General features: G+C 33.8%; 1 protein-coding gene across 2 annotated transcripts in view; it reads right to left on the bottom strand.

Moving 5' to 3' along the window:
* Nucleotides 1-26,168, bottom strand: part of CAMKMT (calmodulin-lysine N-methyltransferase) — a 525,230-nt gene that overhangs the window by 49,158 nt on the left and 449,904 nt on the right. For both annotated transcript variants that reach the window (XM_051975194.1, XM_051975195.1), the window contains exon 7: nt 11,644-11,710. In XM_051975194.1, the coding sequence (XP_051831154.1) occupies nt 11,644-11,710 (67 nt within the window). The remainder of the gene's footprint in view (nt 1-11,643; nt 11,711-26,168) is intronic.

The following is a 26,168-nucleotide window of genomic DNA, read 5'->3' as shown; positions in this document are numbered from 1 at the left end:
CAGAGGTAAGAAGACCGTGCATTCTATGCATGAGGAATAACCATTTCAAAAGTATAGAGAATAAGAGATGGAGTCGTGTGTGAGGAATAGAGAGGTCAGTTTAGTCAGATCATAGAGTGGTGGAGAGGGCATAAAATGAAATGAGCCTGAGAAGATAGATTGGGACAAAGTTCTGAAAGCCTTTAAAAGTTAAGCAAAGAAATTTCACATAGTAAGAGCTGCATTTATCAAAAATAACTTTGGCTTTAATATAGAGAATTGGTTGAACTGAGGAGAGATTTGAGGTAGAGAGACCAAATAGAAGACTAATAATTCAGGCAAGACATGATGAGGGCCTGAACTAAAGCAGTATCTATGTGAATAGAGAGAAAGTGATGGATACAAAAAATAAAGAGGTAGGAACAGCAAAATTTGGCAATTGTTTGGACATATGGGGTAAGGAAGAGTGAGGTATTAAGATTATGAACCTGAGAGACTTAGAAGAATGGTGGAGCCTTCAACAGAAATAGGGATGTTTGATAGAGGGATGGATGTCAGGGGAAAGAGAGAGTTCTGTTTTTAAAATGTTGAGTTTGAGATGTCTCCAAAACATCTGGTTTGAAATGTTCAATAGACTATTAAGGATAGAAGACAAAGCTCAGGGGAGAGAAAGAGTGAGGAAGAGGTGGCCATCTTGTTGTTAATACCAACTCCTTTATATGGATTTTTGATTCTCTTGCCTCTTTTTTAGTATATTGTTTACTCTACTCTCTAATCATTCTCTTCTTAGCTAGTGCCACCTTCCTGGCTACTGACAGTCATAGCCAGGTTTTCTCTATCCTTAAAAAAAACATCACTTACTTGGCTCTCTTTTCAACAATGAGGCAATTCAAGCCAATTCCAACAGACTTGTGATGGAGAGAGCCGTCTGCACCCAGAGAGAGGACTACGGGACCTGAATGTGGATCACAAATAGTATTTTCATCTTTTTTTATTGTTCTTTGATTGTTTTTTTCTTTCTCATTTTTTTCCTTTTTGATCTTATTTTTATCATGCAACATGATTTATACACGTTTAGAAAAACTGCACATGTTTAACCTATATTAGATTACTTGCTGTATATGGTCTCTGAAATTCCTCAGTATAAGGGCAAGTGTTGGGGAGGAGAGGAAGATGGTGAGCTAAGTGCTGAATTCCTTGAAAAAGAAGACAAAATTACCTTCAGGCCATCATCCAATAGCCACCATAATCTTATTTGGGTGGAAAATGTTGAACTTCTGTGAATTTCAGGAGAAGAGAAGCTGCTAAGTGAAGGTGTACATAGAGTGTGTGTGAGTCTCCCTCTATAACTAAGGTGTATGGTGAGGAGGGGGGGGGTCACTGGAGGTACAGCCAATGGTGGAAATGAAGATCCAGGATACCATGTTATAAGGTAGGAGCCAATGGAAAAAGGTCTGAAATGAAAAAAAATCTTTTCACTATGGAATAGGAAATCCAAAGGACTTAGTAGAAGGGATGGGCAAGACTAGAGCAGAACAAGGGTGGGATAGGGTTGGGGAAAATGGAAATATGGAAATGAGAGAAGAGGAAATGAGAATTGGGAACAGTTTTCTCCCATGTTACAGGTGATAAATTAATTTAAGAATAGGGAGAGAAATAGTAAGTAGGTGATGAATGAAAATTAAAGATTATGGTTCTTTAAAGTGCATTGCTGCTGGGCAAAGGTCAAGGATATAGGGTCTTCACTCTTGACTGATTGTGCTGGACAGAGCATGCAGGGAAGAAATGGGTGATACAGAAGTGGGTTCCTACATATCTAATAGAGATTTGAATCAACTCTGTTCCGCTATTCCTTCTCTGATCTGAATGGGAGAGAAATGGGTAAGGAAATGGATAGGCGTGTTGGTGCAGCCAGGTGTGTGTGTGTGTGTGTGTGTGTGTGTGTGTGTGTGTGTGTGTTTATAAAGGGAGTAGAAATACAGCCAGAGGTAAAGAGGAGGAAGGCCAGGTTCCTGATGGGCTTGGATTTCAGGATACCTGGGACTGAAGGTCCTGAAGGTAAATCTTTTCACTTCTACCTCCACAATATCTCTTGCATATCCCCTTCTTACCACTCATAAGACCACTACCTTGGTTTATCACCTCTTGCCTAGGATACCTCCCAGTCTCTTTGCCTCAACTTTCTCCCCATCCCACTCTATCTTTCACACATCTGCAGAAATGATTTTTTCAATGCAGATCTGACCATGTCATTCTCCTATTCCATAAATTTCAGTGACTTCCTGTTACCTCTAGTATTAACTTATGAGTTCCTCCATTTACTTGGCCCCATCCAACTTTTCCAACCTCATTATCCATTACTCCCTTGCCTGCAACTTAAATTCTAATCAATCTATCAATACACTATAGCTGTCCACTGCCCACTTTCATGTCTTTGCATGTCCATTCCCTTCCCCTAGAATGTGTCACTTTTTCATTCTGCTTTATGAGTTCTTTACTTCCTTCAAAATTTAGCTCAAGGTACATGTTGTACATGAACTGTTTCCTGATTCCTTCTATCCCCCAACTGCTCGTGTCCTTCCCCCGAGAAAGTACCTTGTTCTTATTCTGTTTTGTATTTGTTGATGCACATTCTCTTTTTGAGAGAACATGAGCTACCAAGAACAGGTACTATTTGTATTCCTAATATCTCATACAACATCTGGCACATAAGTACTGCTAATACTGTGTGTGTGTGTGTGTGTATACACACACACACACACACACACAAATAGTTGGAACTACAGTTGTGTGCCACTATCCCAGCAGGGAGACACTGTGAGGGTAATTTTTGGGAGTTTCCTGAGTACATTTTGATAACATAATAAGTAGTTTATAGCCTAGGATATTATGAGGCTTGATAAAGGATTAATAAAATATTAAGAATGTTTATTGCTAAAAAAAGAGAAGTTTTTAACATGCTAGTATAATAGGACATGCTGATTTTAATTCATGCTTTAACCACAAATTCCTTGGTCATTATAGGAAAAAATGACAGTCTTTTCCAGGATTTAATTCAATTTATCTGTAAAATGGGAGCAAAAATATAGAGTGGAACCCAAATTCTTATATTAGCAAGCACTCATTTTTCAAGTCTTGATAATAGAGATGAATGAAGCGAAACAGTAGCAGAGGTTATCTAAGACAGGATAACAAAAATTACATATCTGATTTTTCACCAACAGATTTACCTTTCTCATTTATTTAAGTTGATATTAAAATTAATTTATAAACTGGAGGCTATCTGGGTGGGGAGGAGATGCAGGAAGATGAAGAAGGGCCAGGCCAGAAGGAGAAATTCACTATAGATAATTGCAATTTAGATAAACTACATATATACAATTAATTGACTGTGTATAATTTGCTTTCCTTTTCTGGAGGTTTATGATGGCTGTAAAATAAACAGAGTAAGTAGGCAGAATTGGTTTTAATGGATAGAAGGCTGGGCCTTTTAAATCAATTAAGTGCTAGTGAGTTTAATGAAAAACTCCCAGGGAGTATTCTAGTTTATCAATTGTATGTTCCTGGCTCGACCTTGAGACTAACTCTACCCTTTGACCCCTTGTGACTTTGACAACTGTCATGAAACTGTAAAGGAAAAGTGATTTGGAGTTCAAAAGTGAAATTCAAATGTCACCTGACATTTGGACCACCTCATCTTAGTGACCTATACACTCTACACTGTGTAAGGAGAACTGGTAAAGAATTTTGAGATCTTTGAATGAAAGGTACTAATTATTTTACTAATTATATTTTCCATCTCAGATTTCTTTGATTCTATGATCATGACAGCTGATTAACTTACACGGTACCAAAACAAAGTAATAACAAAAATCAGAACTAATGGATTGTAAATTGTAGCCATGTACCATTTGGATATTAAATCAGGGAATTAACAAACGTTTTCATTCTTTACACTTAAGGTACATTTGTATACAATGCCTGGTGGGCTGGGAATTTTTAAATTTCCTACCAATACTGAAGACCTGAACATTAAGAAAAGAAAAGGTGATGGAAGTTTAGAGTGAATTCTCTCCAAGGTAGTTCAACTACAAGACATGAATTTCATTTTCGTTTTCAGTGGGGTGTGCCACATACTAAGAAACTTCTTTGGAAGAAATTCATCAGTGGATTGGAAGTAGTTTACCCAAATGTAGGACTTTCTTCACAATCCAAGACAATTGTTTGCTGATTTTACAAGGATCATACTTGGCTGTCTATTACAGTTTCTGCCCCATTCTGGATGAATATGAAATCTGCCCTAGAAGAAGCAGAACTCAGGATCAGCATGTCAACAGACCCACTCTAACTGAGTTTTGAGGAAAAGATCCTTCTGTTTGCTACAGGTGAAAGGAACCATAAAGGAGAGCTGGCAAGTCATCTCAACTCTAATTGCTCTAGGCTAATCTCTTACTCTATAAATTGAAGTGAGGATGCTGACCTAGAGTTTATTATGCCAATGAAATTGCAGTTCAGTCACCATCTTTATCACTAAAGAACTTTAGATGTCTTCTAGCCCAATCCACCAAGCTTGTTGACTAGAGTAGTTTTGCTTGCAAAACCTACTCCAGCTTCAAGGCCACTCCAGAAAACCGTGTATCCTGTTCCAATTTGATTAACTGATGCTTCTGATAATTTTGGCCTAATGATAAATGCCAAGAAAACACAGCCAGCACACACCATCGTTCACAGAACCACTGGTTGCAGAAAATGGAGAAGTTTTGATTGCTGTGGATAAGTTCTCTTACCCTGGCAGTCTACTTTCCAGGGATGTTCATATTGATAATGATACTGACACACATATTGCCAGAGCTCACTCAGTGTTTGGGAGGCTCTGAAAGAAAATGTGGGAGAAGAGCAGTATTAGACTGACCACCAAAGTGAAGGTCCACAGAGCCACTGTGATGACCTTATTATTGTACACCTGAGAAACCTGGACAGTGTACCAGCACCATGCCAAGAAATGGAATCGCTTCCATATAAATTGTTTTGGGAAGATTCTGCAGGTCACCTAGCCGAGTAAAATACAGACACCAAGATCCTTTCTTGGACTAAACCCACACAGGGCAAGTACTCACATGGTGGTCAGAGAAAAGCGATACAGAGAACTTTAGAACTGATTGTATGACATGGGAGACACTGGCATGGGACTGCCTAGCAAGCATATTCGGCATTTGAACAATATTACATTAATGCAGAAAGTTATGTATCTGACAATGAAGATAGCAACTGAAAGAAGAGGAATTGTTTAATACTCAGAGTTCCTTAAAATTCACACAATATAGTTCACATCTAGATTTTAAAACAATGAACCACAATTGGTAATATTAACATGGGTTCATTATATACATACATACATACACATTACACACACACACACACACACACATATATATATATATATATATGTGTGTGTGTGTGTGTGTATTATATATATGTTTATATGAATTCCTTCAAAGAGAGTCCTCAGTTCCCTTATAGTTATTGGCTGCAAATCCTTTCCTCATTCCAACTGGACAAAGGAAAAATGACCAGTAAGTCCCATTGCCCGGGTGGCTAGAGGCAGTGCAAGAGTACATGAGAAGATCATCTTGAAATGCAGCCTCTTAACTAATATAATACAATTGTTGTTTGAGTCTTCAGAAAGTTTGATTTGTCTCCACCACTCTTAAAGGCTATTTGGATCCTACAAGCCTTAGTGGAATTGTGACTTCCAAATGAATCCGGATATAAATCTCAAAAACTTTAAACTCAAGAGACAAACTGTACCTGTTGTGGAGAAAATAAAGAAAACACAGGTCCCACTTATGATAGCTCAGAATCTAGTTGGAAAAACAACACAATTCAATAAATATTTTTAAGTGCCTACTATGAACAAAACACTGGGCTGAAGAATACAAATAAAACAAACAAATAAACAAAAAACCTTCTTGGCTTGCAGGAATTTGTGTTTTAATTAAATATACACACAAATAACATCAAGATAAAAAGTAAATTTAAAACTGTAATACAGGCTCCACGTGTTCTGAATTTTAGAAAAAGGGGAAATAAGTGAAGATTGTGGTAGTCACAGAAAGCTTCATAGAGAAGCTAATTCCTAAACTGGACCTTGAAGATTTATTTGGATAGAGACTCCCTTATTTTTGTATCACTTAGCAGAGTGCCCAATAGCCAGAAGACCCTTAATAAATGTTTATTGACTTGACCATATTTTGAAGTCCTTCATTAATTATGTAATTGCAGCTTGGTCATATTCACCATACATCTCATTTCCCCTGGATGACACTCATTTTCAGATCTTTGAGGACTCTAGTGTCCCCTTCTTTTAGATATATAACATGATTAGAATATTGGCATTATAATATATATATATTATATATGTATGTGTATATGTAATATATATATATATATTACATATATATATATATCCTATATCTGATACCTTATTGTGTTGAGGGGCAGAGAGAGAGGGAAAGATAGAATTTAAAACTCAAAACTTTGTTCAAAATGTTTAAAAAAAACTTTAAAATAGAATTGGGAGAAAAACAATATATTAAAAAAAAAACCCATATTCTTTCCAGAGGAAGTTTGGTGTCCTTAGAGAAACTCTGCACTTTCTTGAAGACAATCCAACCTGCTCTCTTCCTTTTTATTCCTGAGCCCAACTAATTATTCATTCATAGTATTTGCCCAGATATAAATATTGATGCCCAAGCTCTTTGGACTGTCCATTCAATTGCATGCAACAGTCTACGAAATAGGCATTCTTCATCTATTTTGTCTTTACTAGGTAGAATGATCACAGCAAATTCTTTTAAGTGGTTAGCGATATCTTCCAGGAGGCTTTTTTTTCTTAAAGCAACTAGAACAGTACTATTAGCATCCAGCCCATGCAACCATTCTCAGAGTTGGACTTCAATTTGGACTCTATCATGAATCATCGCAGTAGCAAACACTTTTAGTAACTACAAATCTCCCTGTTTTGTCTTTTCTGATACTTATTATCTAAGGTTCATTCAATGTGGATCTTATATTGTTATATTTTTCAAAGAATCTTGAATAATTCTGAAATCTGGATGGGAGACACTTTGTTAGAAGAGAGATTTTAAGGCAGTGTTTTGTTTTATTGAACTGAGTGCTTTCTTGTAATCAATAAATACACACAATATGATTCTATAATCTCTAGATTTCCCATCAGTTACAAAATGGTGACAGGGTTCACTGCAGAATATTGTTTGCAAAAGCTTGCCTGCTCTTTACTAATATCTTTATTGAAAATGCCCTCAATTCATTCGTGTAGGAATTTCATCCAAATATTTTTAGATAGAAGAGTAGATCTGTAAGTTGGAAATTGTTGATGTTCTGTCAAGTTGCCTTTTTCAGCATGGATAAAGTTGCGATGTTTTTTTTTCCCCCTCAGATCTTTAATATCTCCCCCTCCTTTAAATACTTAAGGAATTGATCTCTCAATTTTCTAGCAAATGTGATTCCTTTAGTATAGATCTCTTCTATATCATGATGCAGGGGATGTGGTGGAGACCACTCCAACTGGCTCACAAGAGCTGGTGGCTAAATTTTTAATGTGAGCATTTATAATTCAGAAATTTGCAAATGCTACAAATCATGGTTTGATTATTATTCTGTTGATTAGATTAGATTTAAGAAAGTAATGTTGATAAGGAAAATGTTAAGAATCCTGATTAAACATAAAAGTGTGTTCTATATATATTTTTCCCTATTGAGCTCATTATTAAACATTTACAGCATACCTTTGGTCTGACTGATGTTTCTATTGTCTTTGATGGACAAAAACAGTTGTTATATTTTTTAAAATCTTTGCAGATATTTTCTTTTTTTCTCCTTCTTTTGTTTTTCTTCTTAATATTGTTTGTTGACTTCTGTCTCCTTAAATGCCCTTGGTATCTTTATTTAGTTGACTTTCCCACTTTGGTCTTTTATGGTTAAATGCTTTTTAATCATCAACAAAGATACAATGTAATTATCTATACATCTTAGTCAAATATATCTGTATGAAGATATAATCTGTGGTATAAAATCAATTTATAGAATCTCAAGACTTCTTTAATACTAAGCTTCTCAATTCAATATTTCAATATTCAATTCAATATTCAATATAAGAACATTTTTGGCTTCCATATCACACTTAGGATTTCTGCTGAGCCTGCAGTCTACTGTAAATTTCTAGATCTTTTTGCTATTTCACCATTTATTGCCTATCTTGTAAACTTACATTTTTTAAAATTCAAGTACAAGAATTATACTTCTTCTTACTAATTTAGGATTATTAGAGTCAGCTAATCATTTTGACCAGTTGAGATATTTTTTTTGGACATTTACTTTATATCATCTAACATGCCAGCTGTCTCATCTCACTTGATAATTAGGTCATCTTTTAGCCAATAACTGGCAAAGATTTTAAATAACATAAGGACAAATATAGATTCTTGTGTTTTAATCTGACATAAATCTATCAATGACTATTGCTCCTTGGATCTGGTCATATAATTCTGAATCTACCTCATTGATCATTTTGTCTACAGCTATTGAAAGAGAGAATTTTTTCAACTGTTTCACTAAAATCTAGATAAACTATATAACGAAAACAATACTATGACTGTTGCCAAGGAAATAAAGTTAAATCAACAGGGTGAGTCAAATGCTATTGGGCCTTCAAAGTCAGCTCCTGAATCCTATATAATCAACTTTGTTTGATTATATATTTTCCAATCATTTCACTACATGCTCATTGAAGCACCACTGAAAACTAGCTCTTTATTATAAGAAAATGACATAATCCAGAGAAACTCATAATGAAGATTAAAGAGAAATTTCAAGTTGATAGAAAGTAGCAATGGACACCATATTCATTTGTAAGTTTGGAATGGTTCATCTCATATCACACCAAGTTACTTTTCTTACATTTCATGTACTAGTTTCATTTAAAAAATCTCCTTATTTCTTAAATACTACTTTAAATATGAAATTTAAAAAGGAATTGTCTTAAGGTAATTCCTATTTAAATAGGAATTGGGATAGATGAATTTGATGAAAGAAGAAAAAAGTAGCAGATAATTAGTATTATCTAGCAAAAGATATTCACTGGAATATTCTTGGAAAGACCTGGTGATATACAAATGCCAGGAACTTGGGGTTCCTTAAGAAGCATTCAAATTCTTGGAGACATTTTAAGGCAAATCCTACAATTAAGATAGTCTGAGTACCTGACATTCTACTCTATAAATGGTTAGCTATTCCTGTGTAAGTTACTTCCTTCATCTGGCAATTATCTTCAATAGCTTCTTGTTTATTATCTCCTGAAAGAGAAATGCCTTGTACATAGTAGGTATGCTATAAATACTAGCTGAGTGAATAAATGAACACATCTGATCAACAACTTTCATGTTTAAGGTTATAGATACATATTGGAAGATGACATTGTGTTAAAACGGGATAGAAGCATCTATAAAGTTTTTAGTGAAAGGCAAGAAAGTTACTTTAGAAAAGGCACCTGCTATTATAATATGGAAAATGTGGGAAATTGTGAGACATGTTAATAATTAAGGTAGGAATCTTTCCCTATTTAATGAGTATTTTTTGAACAAAAATGAGCAAATTCATTCATTCTATTGTAGAAATAGTAGTACTTCTTATGCTTATATTTCTGGCATTGAAACTTTCTTTTCCTTTTGTACTTCTCTTCTTCATGGGTGGAGTTAAAGGAGACATTTTGCCATCACAAACCTCCCATGACAAGTTTTGAAGTACTTTTTAATAGCAGAAATATTTGGCTCACATGTGGGCTTTGTAGCAAAGGTAAATACCTCTTAGTAATTTGTAGCTGCTGTTATTTCACACCTCCAATTTGGAGGAGGAATTCTGCAGATGGGTTGAGGCATTAAAAAAGAATATACTATATCTTAGCTCTTTTGTAAAATGTTTCCTTTCATCCTTCTCTCGTAAAGCTAATGTTTTCATCTTATCATCCTGGATATGGATGAGAAAGCAGTGGTTATGATGGTAAGGCAGACATTACAGCAACCGTAGGCAGTTTTCTCTTAGCTTCTTGAAAGTTAAGTAGTCAAATATTGTCTGTCTTAATATAAGATCAGGGCACTGGAAGGTCTGATTCATCCATTTATTTTCTGGGCAAGTGCCTTAAGGGAGTCTGGACAAAATGCTTTCAGGAGTTAAGAGAGAAGAAACTGAACATGATTAATATGGGAAAGGGAAGGAAAGGGCCTTAGGAAGCACAATATATGTACATAGGTTTGTACCATCTTCTATTTCAGAAGTATATCTTCAAAGATGGCATGCTCAAGAATAGAAAAGTTCATATTTTGAAGATTTCTGATGTGTTTTGGGTTCAGTCACCACATTCCATTTCTTTATGCGATTTAATTATTTTATGCAGAAAATGTTCTTGCTCTCACCAAGTTAAACACTTGACATTTTTAAACCTTAAAATGCAACATTTTAGAAGTCTAGATATGTTTATTAATTAGTGATTATTAACACCCAGTAAACAACATTTATGCCTTGTAAAAACACAATCTTTCTTCACAGCATGGAGCTGAAATCTATTATTCACTGATTCCATATGCTGAAATTCACTCAAATGGTCACAAATGACCTTAAGCATTAGATAAATGTAAATGAGGACAGTGTAGAAAATGTGCTTTTGATTGATAACTAAAAGACCAGGTTTGAAATCATGACAAAAGATGAAGTCCCGTACAAAAAAAAGTGTATGGTAATCTCCATTCCATAATCAGCACTGTTCCATAAATGAAGGGAGTATATAGCTAAGGACTGACCTTCCCTTTTTTCTCTAGTCCAAAGTTTAAGGCCACATGGATATATTATTGGTCTTTTTCAATCTTATATAGTATAATGAGAAATACTGCACATTCCAGTCAACTTACTCTTAAGTATCGTAATAGAGGAGACATTTTTAAAGCCACAGACTGTATTTACCCACTTATGAGTAAGAGTCATTGCTACTTCTCATCAGTCTGATATTGTCAATCACTTCAGCTTTTAAGCACTGTTGGCTGCTCATCCATCTTCTACTGAAGAAAGAAAAGCATACTGGGCATAGAGGAAACTCAAAATATCAAATGATTGAAGAATCATGTGTGGGCAAATGAACATCAACTGTTGAAAATAATGCCTATGGTAAAATGTATAAACAAACATTTTATATAAAGCTAGTCTATCTTTCACTCCATAACTGTGATGATTCACACAAATAATATACAAAGATCTCTCTCCCTAAATATATTTATATGTATATTATATATATGTATATGTATACTCATGCATGTAAATATGTATGAGTATACACACATGCATACATGTATATATGCAAACATGTATTAGAGGATACTTGTCAAGAATGAATATCAAATCATTAAAAATTCCATTTTGTTTTCTTAAACATCATGAAGTAGTTCATTCATTTAAAAAACAATTCAACTGAATTTCCTATCATTTGTCTAATCTTGGCCCACAAATAGTTCCTATCACAGTTCCATTCACTGATCAAAAACACTAAAGCAATCAAAACACACACCGAAATATTTTCATTCTGAAAAAATATCTTACCAGCTTGATATTGCTTGAGTCTTAAATACACCTTCCTTCTGGTTCCTTTTGATGATGTCGTTCACATCTACAGGACACAGTTAAGAATAATCTGTAGAGCATTGATCACCTTTATTTATCTTTTTTTTTTTTACTTCAAAGGAGGTATGATTTCAATAATGTGTGCTACCTTCACCAACATTGATTGCAACCTTTTCACACCTTAGTAGAATTGTTACAATTAAAAAAAATGAATCACTTGGCCAGCTTTTCAGTAATAAATCTCTCTGCTCTTAGTCTGGATTTAGGATGATATTACACCATTAGACCATTATGTTAGAGAAAGTCAGAAATCCAGTGAAGGATATCACAGACTCAAAATAATGTAAATTGAGGAAATAAAACTTAAAAAAGGGTCCAAGTGATATTCCCTAAATGCCCAGAGAGGCAGGGCAATGAAGAGAATTCAGATTATCTGAGCTGCTCTAACTTTGTTACAATTGCCCAGCAAGAGGAGAGCCACGGGAATTTCACACCCATGTCTCTGCTTGAACCACCATGCACACTTTCTTGTCTGAATGAATGAGCAGGTACTGTGATAGCTTTTCTCCTCAGGAGTAGGTAGAGAAAAGTAATTAGGTCTCCTAATGAAGGTCTTTGTTGAGGTTTACAAAAGTGCTATAATGCAGATTTTATTTTCCAGGTTGAACTTTTCTGTATGCAAATTAAATACTGTTAAATTACATTCATTAAAAAAAAATAAAAGAGACTAATTTGACTACTTGTTTTGATTAACTGAAATGACACAATTGGCCTACAGTTCTGTCTATTTCGGGAATAAAGTATTTCAAGAAAATCTTCTAAATTAAATGTCTTGCAAAAAGGGACAGCTGACATCTTTATTTTTCGAAAAAGCAAATTACTAAAGAGTCAACTGATGACTGTTCCTGATCAACCTCCCCCATATTCAGACCACACCCTACTTGGTGTTTCCATGGAATTCAACAGCATGTTACAATGTGCAGCATACACCTGTAGAGCCATATGAGTGCGTGACTAATCTAGCAAGCAAAACATATTATTTTGTTAGGGAGGGTAATACTTCTCACAAAATAGTCACAGTGAAGTTAAATTATATAACTCAAAAACCTATTAATATTTTTTTAGTAAACATCTTAACACTACATATTTTTATACAATGTATAAATTCAACACTCCAGGAGTTCAAGCTACAGCAAGTATATGAATATATATCATAAAAGCAAAAATTTTTAAATAAAATTTTTCATAGCAATATTTAGGCTATGCTATTTTTGGAATTAGAGGGAATGTCTTTTGTGGTTTAAGAGTATTTTATTTCAAGTGAATGCTAGTTTGAAAAAAAATAGCACAACTCTTTTAAAATATTGCTTGCATGGACACATTCTTTTTCTCAATCCTGTCCTATTTAGATAAATTAGCACAGATTTTGAAGTAGCTCTTAACATGACAATATCAATAATGGGGTCTTGTTCTCCTTAAGTTATAAAAGAAATTGATTGAGATGGCCACAAAATCACAGAATCTCAGTCAGAAAGGACCTGAGGGGTCATTTTGTCAAGCTCATCACATATTAAAACAAAAATCACCTCTATAAGAAAGGCAAAATAGGGCCATCTACCTTTTTCTGGAGCCCACTACCTTCTGGAGCCCACTACCTTCTGCAACCACTCTCCTCAATAGGTTAGGATTCTCCCCCTAACATCCAGCCTGCATCTGTGACTTCTACCTTTTCTACTAATTCTATCTCGTAGGGCTAAACCAGGTAAGCCTGATACTTCTTCCACATTGTACTCTTTCAAACTTGGAAGACAGACAACATATTTTTCTTAAGGCTTCTCTCCTCCAAGCTTAACATGCCCAGTTCCTTCAATTCACTCAGATGGCATGAAATCGAGGTCCTTTTACCACTGTGTGGCTGCCTTCTCTGAATAGTCTACAGCTCATTAATGGAATCAACATCCTTTCTATAATGCAGTATCCGGAATAGAACACAATATTGTCAACAGGACCAGGCTAGAAGAGAGAGACTATCAACTCTCTCTAATGCTGTACTTTATGCCTCTCAGTGCACATACACAAGTGTATATACATATATTTATATTTATATTCTTTAATCTCTCCTTGATGTAATAAAATCACAGTCAATGTAAAAGACCTAACATCATGCACCTCAAAAAGAAAAAGATCACTTTCTGATAAGATACTAACAATAATATTAAAAATATTTTAAAAATTCTTTGTATAGTCAATAATCACGCATTTTGCCTATATCTCTTATTTCTATATTTTAAGGTCATGAGGTTTTTTTGGCCTATCATTGCAATAACATATATTTATGTATGTATGTATGTGTGTGAATATATATACATATTATATATGTATATATATACACACATACACACACATATATGCATGTACACATATATGTACCTACATGTACATGTTTGTATATATATATATATATATATACACACATACATACACATATACTATTGTACCTATTATTGCAGTAGTTAATTTTGAATGATCTGTAGTCCAAAAATAATAAAAATATTAATATTGACAACCACCACCACCACAACAATAATAATAGCTGACATTAATATAATAATTCCTATGTGCCAGGACACGCTGCTAAGCATTTTACAATTGCTATATAATTCTTACATCTTTACAACAATCCTTGGATGCAGGGACTGTGATTATTGCCAGTTTCTAAATGAAGAAACTGAAGTCCATCTCAAATAATTCATAGTGTATCTAGTTCTGCCTGTCCCATCATATGTTTATAAGGTTCATGTTTTTGATCACATGACTTCACATTTGTCTCTATTAAATTTCATTTTATTAGATTTGGACCAGCAGCTTATGTAGTCCAGATAATTTTGGATCCTGAATCTGCTAAATGTAATAATTGTTCATATTTAATACACAGAATTTAAAGGAATGCAAAATAATGTATATACATGTATATATACTTATATATATTATCTCATTTGTTATACAGTAAGTTAGTCATCACAAAACTATCTCAGCTCAAATGATAAACATAGTTAATATATTGGGAATAATGTATAACATCAGGGGCCAAATATTGTCCACTAAACATGAGCCCAGGCTTTTGAAGAATTCGTAGAACTATGTGATATTGAGTATTAAGGAACTTGAGAGAGAATTAAATTTAAACTTTTCATTGAACAGATAAGGAAACTAAAGCCACAGAAGTTTTGACAAGGACACAGAATTAGTAATTAGCAGAATCAGGATTTGAATGCAAGTCCTCTTGACTCCAAATCCAGGTCTCTTTCTACTATATTGTGGGTTAGGCTGAGGGCTTAAAGTGATTTTCAATTAAATGCATATCGTACAATCACTTCTGATCCCTCTTGTCTAGGGAATATGAAATTCTAGGGTTATAGAATATATGCTTAAGGCTAAAAGGAAACAGGCATTCTATCTTTAGATGCTCCTCTTGAATAAGACACCTGATAGAGACAAGACCACAATATAGGATTCCAATTTTAATTTTGCCTCTGGTGATTCTTTCAAGACACATTTCTTTTTCCAAATAATGATAGCAATGTCAACATTTGGAAAAATAAAAGTCAACATCAATTTCAATAAAGTCACTTAAAATATCTATTAAGATTAAATTTCATGTAAGACAGAATTTTTAGACCCTCAAGTTAATGTTTGATACATTCATATACATTATTATTTAATTTAATGTTTGATATATTAATGTACGGTATTACATATTTTAATATTTGGTTACTGAATTTACTAAAATATAATTCCATTTTCCTTATTAATAATCACATAGCAATAATTTCACAATGCAGTATTTTCTTGAGGTGGTATTTTCAAAGAAGATAAAATTATGTAACTGAGATTATAACATATTTACTTTAGTCTGAAGGTTAAATGATTAGTCTGCTTTGGAACCTATTTAATAGTTTAATTCTGGGAGCTATTTTTATGTGTGCTAATTGTTGAATTGAAAAAAGGGATGGATCTTTGTTTCATCAATTCTGAATCCCTACTCCTACATAAATAAAAGAATTTTCATAAGGACATTTCTCCCTACATACTTTACAACCTTATAACCTCCTTGAGGGCAGAGGCTATATTTTATATCTCTTGTATTTTCAGTGCCTACTGGGCTACCTGTTATCCACAAGTATATTTAATATACATTTACTTAGTTTTTAAAAATTGAATTCCCTAATTTATTTTGAGTATCTCTTTTAACTTATTTACTGGAATATTTCCCCTTTTTGTTCATCATTATGGCTCATCAATGAGATTTGTGCTAGCAAAATATGCTACTGAGGATATTTCTGCTAAATGAAGCCTATTTCAGAAATATGGCATTGACCAATATCTAACACTCTATCTAACTTATATCTATCTGACTCATATCTAACAATAACTAACCAAGATAAGGTTGAAAAGAGTTCATGAGACCCACATGTACAAAAAATGTTTGTGGCAACCCTGTTCATAGTGGCAAGAAACTGGAAACTGAGTGGATGCCCATCAGATGGAGAATGGCTGAATAAGTTATGGTATATGATGTTATGGAACATTATTGTTCTATAAGAAATAATCAGGAGGATAATTTTAGAATAGCATGGGGAGACATGAGCTGATGCTAAGTGAAATGAGCAGAACCAGGAGATCATTGTACATGACAACATCAATATTATACAACGATCAATTCTGTTGAACATGACTCTTTCTAACAATGAGATGATTAATGCTAGTTCCAATGATCTTGTGATAAAGAGAGTCATCCACACCCAGAGAGAGAGCTGTGGAAACTGAATGTGGATCACAACATAACATTCTCAGTCTTTTTATTATTATTCTCTTGCATTTTGTTTTCTTACTCATTTATTTGCTTATTTTGATCTGATTTCTTTTGTACAGCAAGAGAATTGCATAAATATGTTTATACATATTGGATTTAACATATATATTTAACATATTTAACATACATTGAATTGCTTGACATCTAGGGGAGGGGATGGGGAGAAGGAAGAGAAAATCTGAAACACAAGGTTATGCAAAGGTCAATGTTGTCAAATTATCTGTGCATATGTTTTGAAAATAAAAAGCTTTATAAAAAAAGATGCAAAGTCATCTACTATATCCCAGGCCATCAAAGTCATCCTTATGTTTTTTCTTGTCACCAAACTTGATTGACTCAGGAAGAGAGAGTGAAGCCATTGACATTGTGCAATCTCTGCCTTACTTAAATCCCATTCATGCACAAATCAAAGCATTATCCTGTGTGGTTATTAGTCCTCAGAAAGCAAAGGCCAGATAACAACAACTCCGTATAACTGGACTTTCCTTCAGGAAAACCTACTCTTGAATTGGGGAGGCAGTGGAATCATGCTTCTATTAATGCAACTGAAAAACCTTACTATTCTTTTCAGACATTACAGTTTAATGCTGACTTTAAAGATACATAAAACCTTCTGTCTTTTTTCATATGAACTGCTAGTTACCTCCTTGGTTTAATTTTTGAAAATAAAAAGTTTGGGTCATTAAAAAAAGAAGAGTTCATGATTTAGACATAAAGAGAGATACTATAAGCAAATTAGGGAACAAGGGATAGTTTACCTCTCAGATCTGAGAAGAAGGGAGGAATTTATGGCCAAAGAAGAACTAGAGAACACTATGAAATGCAAAATGGACAATTCTGACTACATTAAATTAAAAAGGTTTTACACAAACAAAACCAATGTAGCCAAGATTAGAAGGGAAGCAGAAAGCTATGAAGACTTTTTTTTTTACAACCAATGTTTCTAAAAGGCCTCATTTTTAAAATATAGAGAGAATTTATTAAAATTAGTAAGAACCCAAGTCATTCCCCAATTGACTGTGAACAGACAATTTTCAGATGAAGAAATTAAAGCCATTTGTAGTCATATGAAAAATGTTCTAAAACACTATTGATTAGAGAAATGCAAATTAAAACAACTTTGAGGTCTCAGATTGGCTAAGATGATAGGAAAAGATGATAATTAATGTTGGAGAGGATGCAGGGAAAACTGGATCACTTGTACATTGTTCATGGAATTGTGAAATCAAACCATCATTCTGGAGATCAATTTGGAGTTATGCCCAAAGGGCTATCAAATTGTGCATACCCTTTGATCCAGCAGTGTCTCCACTGTATCTGTATCCCAAAGAGATCAAAAAAAAAAAAAAAAAAAAAAAGGAAAAATGAGGAGGAAAGGTAAAAAAATTTGGAACATAAGGCTTTGCAAAGATGAATGTTGAGAGCTATCTTTGCATATATTTGGAAAAATAAAATAATATTTAAAAAAAGAAAATAATGAAGCCTATCTTTTCATTGTCTTCTGTTAGAGAATTAAATAATTTTTTCAATGAAATATTATAGTTTTCTCTTTGATTTAATAAAATCACAGTCAATGTGATAAACTTCACATCATGCATCTAAGGAAAAAAAAAAAGACCATACTTTTATAAAATGCTAATAATTATATTAAAATATTAGGAAAATGCTTTGTTATAGTCAATAATTATAGCTCTTTGCCTATATCTCTAATTTCTATATGCTTCCCTCCCTTAGTCACATTTTTTTGTATACATATCTTTCCTCATTAAATTAAAAGCTCTTCAAGAACAACATCTCAATACTACCTCTTAATCTGTCTCCCAAGCCAAGCAAATCCCATTGCTCATAGAAGGGCTCAAGGAAGGTTGGTGGGATAGAATGAACAGCAGCTGAATTGCTATGCCCTGAACTTAATAGTTTACTAATATAATACTGATTACTAGAAATTAGTGATGTTTAGCATAAAGAGGACTTAGGGGGACACAATGGTAGGTTTCACATAACTGAAAGGCTGACATCAGACAGAAGTAGTAAATCGGTTTTATGAATTAGGATCAATTGGAAAGTTTCAGAGAAGCAACTTTGGGGCTTATTACCAGGAAAAACTCTTTTGATTAGCAATGTCCAACAGAGATTGTTCATCTTCACAGAAGGGTCTGATTCTTATGTCCAGAAATTCTTAAGAAGAGGTGGAATGATCGCGTGCCTTTTGTTTTTGTAGAAGGAATTCCAGTGAAGGGTGAAATGTTGGACTCTATGGCCTTTAAGGTTCCAGATCTAAAAATTCCTTTATTCTAAAAGAAGCTAATAATGAAGAAACTGCTCAAAATGAAAAGACAGCACATAATATCGAAATTCTGGCAGGACAGGTAAATGTGTCACACATATTATTTCTACCATGAAGATGAAAATCTCTCGTATTTTAGTAGTTGTTCATTAGCTTCAATGCACCTGCTCTTCAAAACACTATACACATTAATAAATGTTTGTTGAATCAAGTATCTGCATACTTCTCCTGTTGCTTGAACTTCCCTGCTCCTTTTTAGATATTTTTTATTAAAGCTTTTTATTTTCAAAACATATGCACAAATAATTTTCAACATTCACTCTTGTAAAACCTTGTGTTCCAATTTTCTCTCTTCTCCCCACCCCTTCCCCTAGACATCAAGCAATCCAATATATATTAAACATGTAATTCTTCTATAGATATTTCCACAATTGTCATTCTGCACAAGAAAAATCAGATCAAAAAGGAAAAAAATGAGAAAGAAAACAAAATGCAAGCAAACAACAACAAAAAAGTGACAATGCTATGTTGTGATCCACACTCAATCCCCACAGTCCACTTTCTAGGTGCAAATGGCTCTCTTCATCATAAGACCTTTGGAACTGGCTTAAATCACTTTGCTGTTGAAAAGATCCACATCCATCAGAATTGCTGTTGCTGTGAACAATGTTCTCCTGGTCCTGCTCACTTCACTTAGCATCAGTTCATGTAAGTCTCTCCAGGCCTCCCTGAAATCATGCTGCTGATCATTTTTAGAGAATAATAATATCCCATAACATTCATATACCATAAATTATTCAGCTATTCTCCAACTGATGGGCATTCACCTTTAGATATTTTTGTCTATATATTCTCTTTTGATATCCTTGCTAGAACAAATATGCTATGTTATATAGTTGAATAAACAATGAATGGCCAAAGAATAAATTGTGCTGTAATACTGCCTAACCAAATGATTTCTTTAATGGAATAATTTTTTCACTTGGAGTTTTTAACTCTTTCAAGTGATGACCATAAGATTTAGGGCTAGCTAAATATCATTTGGTTCAAACCTTCATTATACAGATGAGGAAAGAAAGGTGAAGAAAGGTTGTAGCTTGTATAAGATTATATATAGTATTATCTAAACTGGGATGAGAATATAGGTACTTTACATGCAAATTCAGTGCTCTTTCTAGGACAACTTATTACATTTTGCAGAACACTCATCATTGTCACTCATTAGCTGGTAGCTGGCACTTAGTTGTTTGGCAAATATTTAATGATTGTTGTTGTTGCTTACATACAATATATGTTATATCAGATTTATTTATAACACATTCAATGGAAAGTCAAATATGTTAATTGGCAGTAACATCATGGAAAAAAGAAATGATGGTCCCAGATTCTCAAAAAGCCCGAAGTTTTAGTGAAAACAAGAAATCTATAAAAATTCATTAATCTTTTAGATTTAGTATTTTGTTAAGTTAAATAATGTTAGGTGAGCGATACTAGAATTTAAATTTAGGTACTGTCTTTATAAAATGTGGACAATATGTGCTTATTCTTATAGGTCCCAAGGTTCATTATCTAAAAGTTATGCAATTTAATGAATGCTTGGATCAAAATCAATTAAGTTATATAATATCAAGGAATTATATTATTTCATATACCATGATATTAGTTATTATTTGTTTAATGCATTTGGTTATATCCAATCTCAAGGTGATCCAAGGCAATGGAGTCAGCATTTCATGGCTGATTTTCACAGTTATGGAGGGTTTAGTCATTCTTGGCATTATTATACTAGGTACTCTTCTGTTACTCTTTCTCAAAAACTTTTAATGGCCCCCAATAATTTATGGGGGGAAAATATTCATTGCCTCTAATTCCTGAAATTCAGGACAATGAGGAACACCAGCAATTTCTCAAACAACATTTATATTTGTCTCATTTATATGCTACCAAGGATTTCATTCAACAAACATAGGTTAGATGCTGACTGCATTCAAAACAGTGCCCTAGATCCTAAGAACATAAAGATAGAAATAAAAACTCCTGTCCCCAAAGAACTTATAGAGGGAAGAAGGGAAGAACCCTTATCTAGCACCTGCAATGTGCCCTGAACAGTACCTAAGTACTTTACAATTGTTATCTCATTTGATCCTCAAACAATCCTGTGAGATAACTGATATTATTATCCCTCTTTAACAGTTAAGGAAAGTGAGACAAACAAAAGTTAAGTGGCTTGTCCCAGATCACAGAGCCAGTAAATGTTTGAGGATTTGAATTCAGATTTTCCTGATTTCAAAGCTGGCACTCTAGTCACTGAGCCACCTAGATGTTAGTATACACAGAAATAAATAAAAATAAATATATATTAAGTTCATAAAAATAATAGAGGCAAAGAGACAGAGACAGAGAGACACTGAGAGACACAGAGACATCCAGACAGAAACAGAGAAAGGGACAGAAAAAGAGAGAATGCTAACAATTAAGATAGATCAAGAAAGATTTTGTGTATGTAGTAATAGTATTACAAACATTTATTGAGCACCTATTAAGTATATAGTACTAGGAATGAATACTTGATTTTCTCTTTATTTTCAGATGCCAGGATTTCATCATGTGGTCATTCCTCTGACCTATTCAGATCTCAATTCCTTCATGCCTTAACAGAGAGCTTAAAAAGCTGCTGTGGCCAAAAACAACTCACAAACAAACAAAAATTCATCACCAATGATCTATGATACTTGGTGAAGCTCTTATTTAAAAATGTAACAGCTTGTGTTCCACTAACAGGGTCTTTGAGTACCAAAGTGTATACCTAAGACAAAGATATAGAGGACTATATCTATATATATAGTATAGATACATATAGATATAGATATATGCTATATATATATATATATATATATATATATATATATATATATATATATATATATATACACACAGTAAGACTGCAAATTCAAAGACGGGGAAGTAAGTAGATTGAGAATTACGTTCTAAACAGAGAAGATGGCATAGACAGTCATCATCAGCAGTGTCATCCTTATCAGTCATCAGGATCCTGCTCCAAGTCCTATCTCTGACATATATTGTCGATGTAATTCTGGGAATGTCAGTTAATCTCTTGGTGTCCCAGGTCACTTGGTATAATTATCAGTTACTGAGAAGGTGACAATTTTCATAGGTGGAGGAAGTTTCCTTATCTAGGAATTGCTTCTGTCAATGAAATCACTGGTCTAGTTGGTATCCTTATTCCAGTGTTATCTATGTAGATGTGGTATCCCCTTTTCCTCATGGAAAGGAAGCTCCCTGAAGGCCAATCAGTTATGGATGCTTTATATCCATAGTAACAAACACAATGCCTTGCACATAGTAACAATAATAAATATTTGTTGAATTCATTGCTAAAATAAATCGAGTTCCTTCTAGATTTCACATACTGTTTATGCAGTTCTGGGATTCTTTTGGGTATGGTTCACTTATCTATTCAGATGACACCCCAGTCTCCTGAGCTGCAGTCCCATATCACCAACAGCCTGCTGGACATTTTAACTGGATTTCTTTTAGACATGTAAAATTTAACATGTCTAAATGTCTTAACATGTTTAAATCAGAACTCATTATTTTTTCTCCCAAGTCTTCCCTATTTTAAGTCCCTATTAATGCTGAGGATATCAACACCCCCCGCCCCCCCAGGCACCCAGATTTGCAACTTCAGCGTCATAACTCCTCATTTCATCCCACATACCCAATCAAATCAGCAAATCTTGTCATTTCTACCTTTACAACATCTCTCTTTTACATCCCTTGCTCTTCACTCATATAGCCATAACCATAATTCAGACCTTCATCATTTCTTACAGACTACTATAATCACCTTCTAATTAACTGGTCTCTTCATCTCAAGCCTTTTCCAATTTCAATTTGTCCTCCACTCAGTCATCAAAGGGATTTTTCTAAATTGTAGACTTGACCATATCATTTCCTTACTCAGCAAACTCCAGTGGCTTCCTCCAACCTCTAAGATCACAGTCCTTTGATTTTAATCCCTTTATAAACTGGCCCTTTCCTAAGTTCCTAGTTTTCTTAGACTTTCCTCTCCATGCACTCTGCTATTCAACTATGCTGGCCCATGCCTCATAGGTCCATCTCCTATTTCTGTACCCCTGAATTCATGCCTGGAATGTTTTCTTTCTTTACCCCTACCTCTTAGTTTCCCTGGTTTCCTTCAAAATTCTCATCTGTCATCTTAAGCTTCTCCTACTTCTATGTATGCTATATGTACCCATTTAATTTCATATTTTTCCCCATTAGAATATAAAGTTCTTAAAGGCAGGAAATATTTTTGTCTTTCTTTGTATTCCCAACACAATACTTGGCACATAGTAAGTGTTTTATAAATAAATACTTGTCAATTGAATGATTGACTATGGCCAAGCTATGTAGAATAAAGGTGTGAGGAAAACAGGAAAAATTGACCTGCTCACTTTCAAAAAACATTTAGGCTTTTAAACACACCCTTAATCCCCAGTTAAATGCCTTGAGGTTTGTATGACTGCATATTAAAGAATCATAGAGTTTTGAACTAGGGAGGATATTTTTCTAGATAAACATTTTTAATTGGAGGCTCAATGTACAGAGATTTAGAAGAAATGCTGACAATATTTTTTTTAATTCTAATAAAAAAGGGGAGTCTCATTAACTGCTACAATACAGAGATTCAAAACTAAATGAACATTCATCGTCTTATATGTAAAAGGCAGATATGAAAAAGGAAAAAAAGAGGGGAGACAAATGTCACAAATGGTGTTTCAAATAAAGATAAAACTTGGACTTCATAAGCTTAAGAGAGAGGAAAATCAGACCCAGTTGCACTCATTAAACAGAGATAACAACAACAACAAAAATAATTTTTATAATGGTGATAATAATACACAGGCAGATACTCAGATGCAGTGCACTCTTGCCAGGTTGATTTTCAATTACATTTCACTGATGTATTCATTTGTTTCTTAATGTGCTCATCTTGCCCATTAAGAATAATTAGCAGCTTTGCTTAGAGATTTCCTGGCTCCTGGCAGTATTTCCACATTTTTTGTTGACATTCATTTTTACTTTTGTAGAAAGTAATTTTTGGATGGCATAGTATAACTGGTACATGATTTAAGCTTTCCAAATTTTATAGGGAAAGTGTAAATAGTCATTTTAAGGAGAGTTTCAGTCATAGAACATTAATAATATGCATAATAATTGTAGTATTATTGAATACTACAAAAGGTGGGCAGAGGACTAGAAAACAGTATTTCATTCATATTAATTTCATTCATTAAAACAGATTATGATAAATGCCAGCTAACCATAAACTCTGTTAGTAAAATAACATTAGTATTAAAAGCTGGCGAGAAATCATCACCAGTTTTGATGGTTTTATATTTGCTTTTTTAATATTTAAGAAAAAGAAAATTAGGTTTAGATCTTGTAGGAAAGGATATGTTAATAGGGAACAACCACAAGATAAAAATAAGTACATCAGGAGAGACAGGAAGACAGTAAAATAAAACACAATACCCATTTTGGCATATGCTCTTGAAAGGGTTCACTTTATCTACATTATAAAGTTTTTTTTTTTTTTTTTTTTTTTTTGCCTCTTGCCCTACGGCCCCCCGCTATATTAAACCCATTGTAAAACCTAGCACAATAAAGTGCTCTGAATGCTGAGCTTCTGAAGACCAAATGTTAAAAATCCATTTTCTTGGGAGGGGGCTGCACCAATCATTTCTTTGAAAGGCCAGCAGAGTGAATGCAGAATCTGAGATTTACTTTATGATTTCAAGACCTGGGATGGTAGCTTCAAAATGGAGCCTATAAAGCATAGGTGTATTAATTAAATGACATTAACATTTTTACCCTTTGGGGAAAGCTTTGTGGGCTTAGTTAAATGAGAGGGTATTTTTAATATATTTGAATTCACATTCTGACTAGAGATATTTCCTCAGTTTGGTAAAAGTTCAAATTGGTTTGTGAGCCTATTAAAAAAGGTAGCTGCCACTTTGCAAACTGCATTTGTTACAGAGGCCTCAAAGTTTCTGTGGCTAAAATATCTCTCTCTTCTTGACTAATAATAACTCCTCCCTACCCCAATTTTCCTCAGGTCATCAAATCGGCCGAAAGGAGAATATTGATTCCTTCTTGATCCCTGTTTTTCTTCTGACCTGTTAAGGAATAAAACTATGCTATGACATAAAATTCAGTTAGATTATAATAGCATCAGTTTATCCTTAAAAAAGCATAAAAATTTTCAATTCGTCCCTCCAGATTATGATAAAAGTCTTGCATTTTAAAGAAAAGAGATTGAGATTTTATTGGTCATGTTTTCCTCCCTGAATTTTTTTTAAGTCTGTCAAACAATTAGCTAGGTGGGGCTCTTCCAAGTGTACAAGTAGAACTGAACAATATTAGTTGATGTTCTTGTACCACCCTTCTTCAGTGTGAGCAGCCTGAGAGAGCTGCTGCAAATTCCTTGGAAAGAAAAATAATAATTGATAGTCAAATTCCCAAAATGGAAATCCAAAGCACACACAAGGGCATTTCAAATGCAATTCAGAAAAAAAAAATCAAAGCCCTTCTGACATCTCAGTGGCTTAAGAATCAAATAAACTGTCTGCTTTTATGGGATGCAAATGTTACACAAACTGAAAAATCCAAAGCAAACATATCTTCTACTTTTCCTCTCGATTTCTAATGGCCATTAACCTTCCCTGAACAAACCAGTTCCATGGCTGCAGTGGGCACAAATTATGCTTGCTTTCTTAAAGTACAGTTCAATTTTCACCAACTCTGTGTACATATTAGTAAAGTATAATCTAATATAATAGGGTATGCACTGTAATAACCTATTAGAAAAAAGGGAGATAGGTTTTCGTAATCCTAAATAAAAGGCAATAATGGAAAACTGATAGCCATTTTAAGTGGAAGATGTAGATAACTTCAAGGCAATTATAATGCTAACAGCATTATAGGGGAGTAACAATATTATAGCATACACCTCACATAATAATATAAAAGATTAATAACTGAAAGAAAACTGGAAGTAATTTTCTTTCTTTTATCACCCAGAGTAATAAATACTAAATGAATAAATAATTTTCTATAATGGCAAATTTTCTCCAAAGAATTCCACTGAAATAAAAATAGAAAGAGAATATCTGAAAAGTAACAACCAAATTTTATATATTTTTTTCTGCTGCCCATAAATAGGCATCTCTTTGATAAGAAGTGATGTGAAGAATATTTCAATTGGAAAACAATGTACTTTTGTTCACTGAATTCTATATATTTTTACTTTTTTAATTA

The sequence above is a fragment of the Antechinus flavipes genome, chromosome 2 (assembly GCF_016432865.1).
Source record: "Antechinus flavipes isolate AdamAnt ecotype Samford, QLD, Australia chromosome 2, AdamAnt_v2, whole genome shotgun sequence".
Taxonomy (NCBI): domain Eukaryota; kingdom Metazoa; phylum Chordata; class Mammalia; order Dasyuromorphia; family Dasyuridae; genus Antechinus; species Antechinus flavipes.
This window is presented reverse-complemented; position numbering and strand designations above follow the sequence as displayed.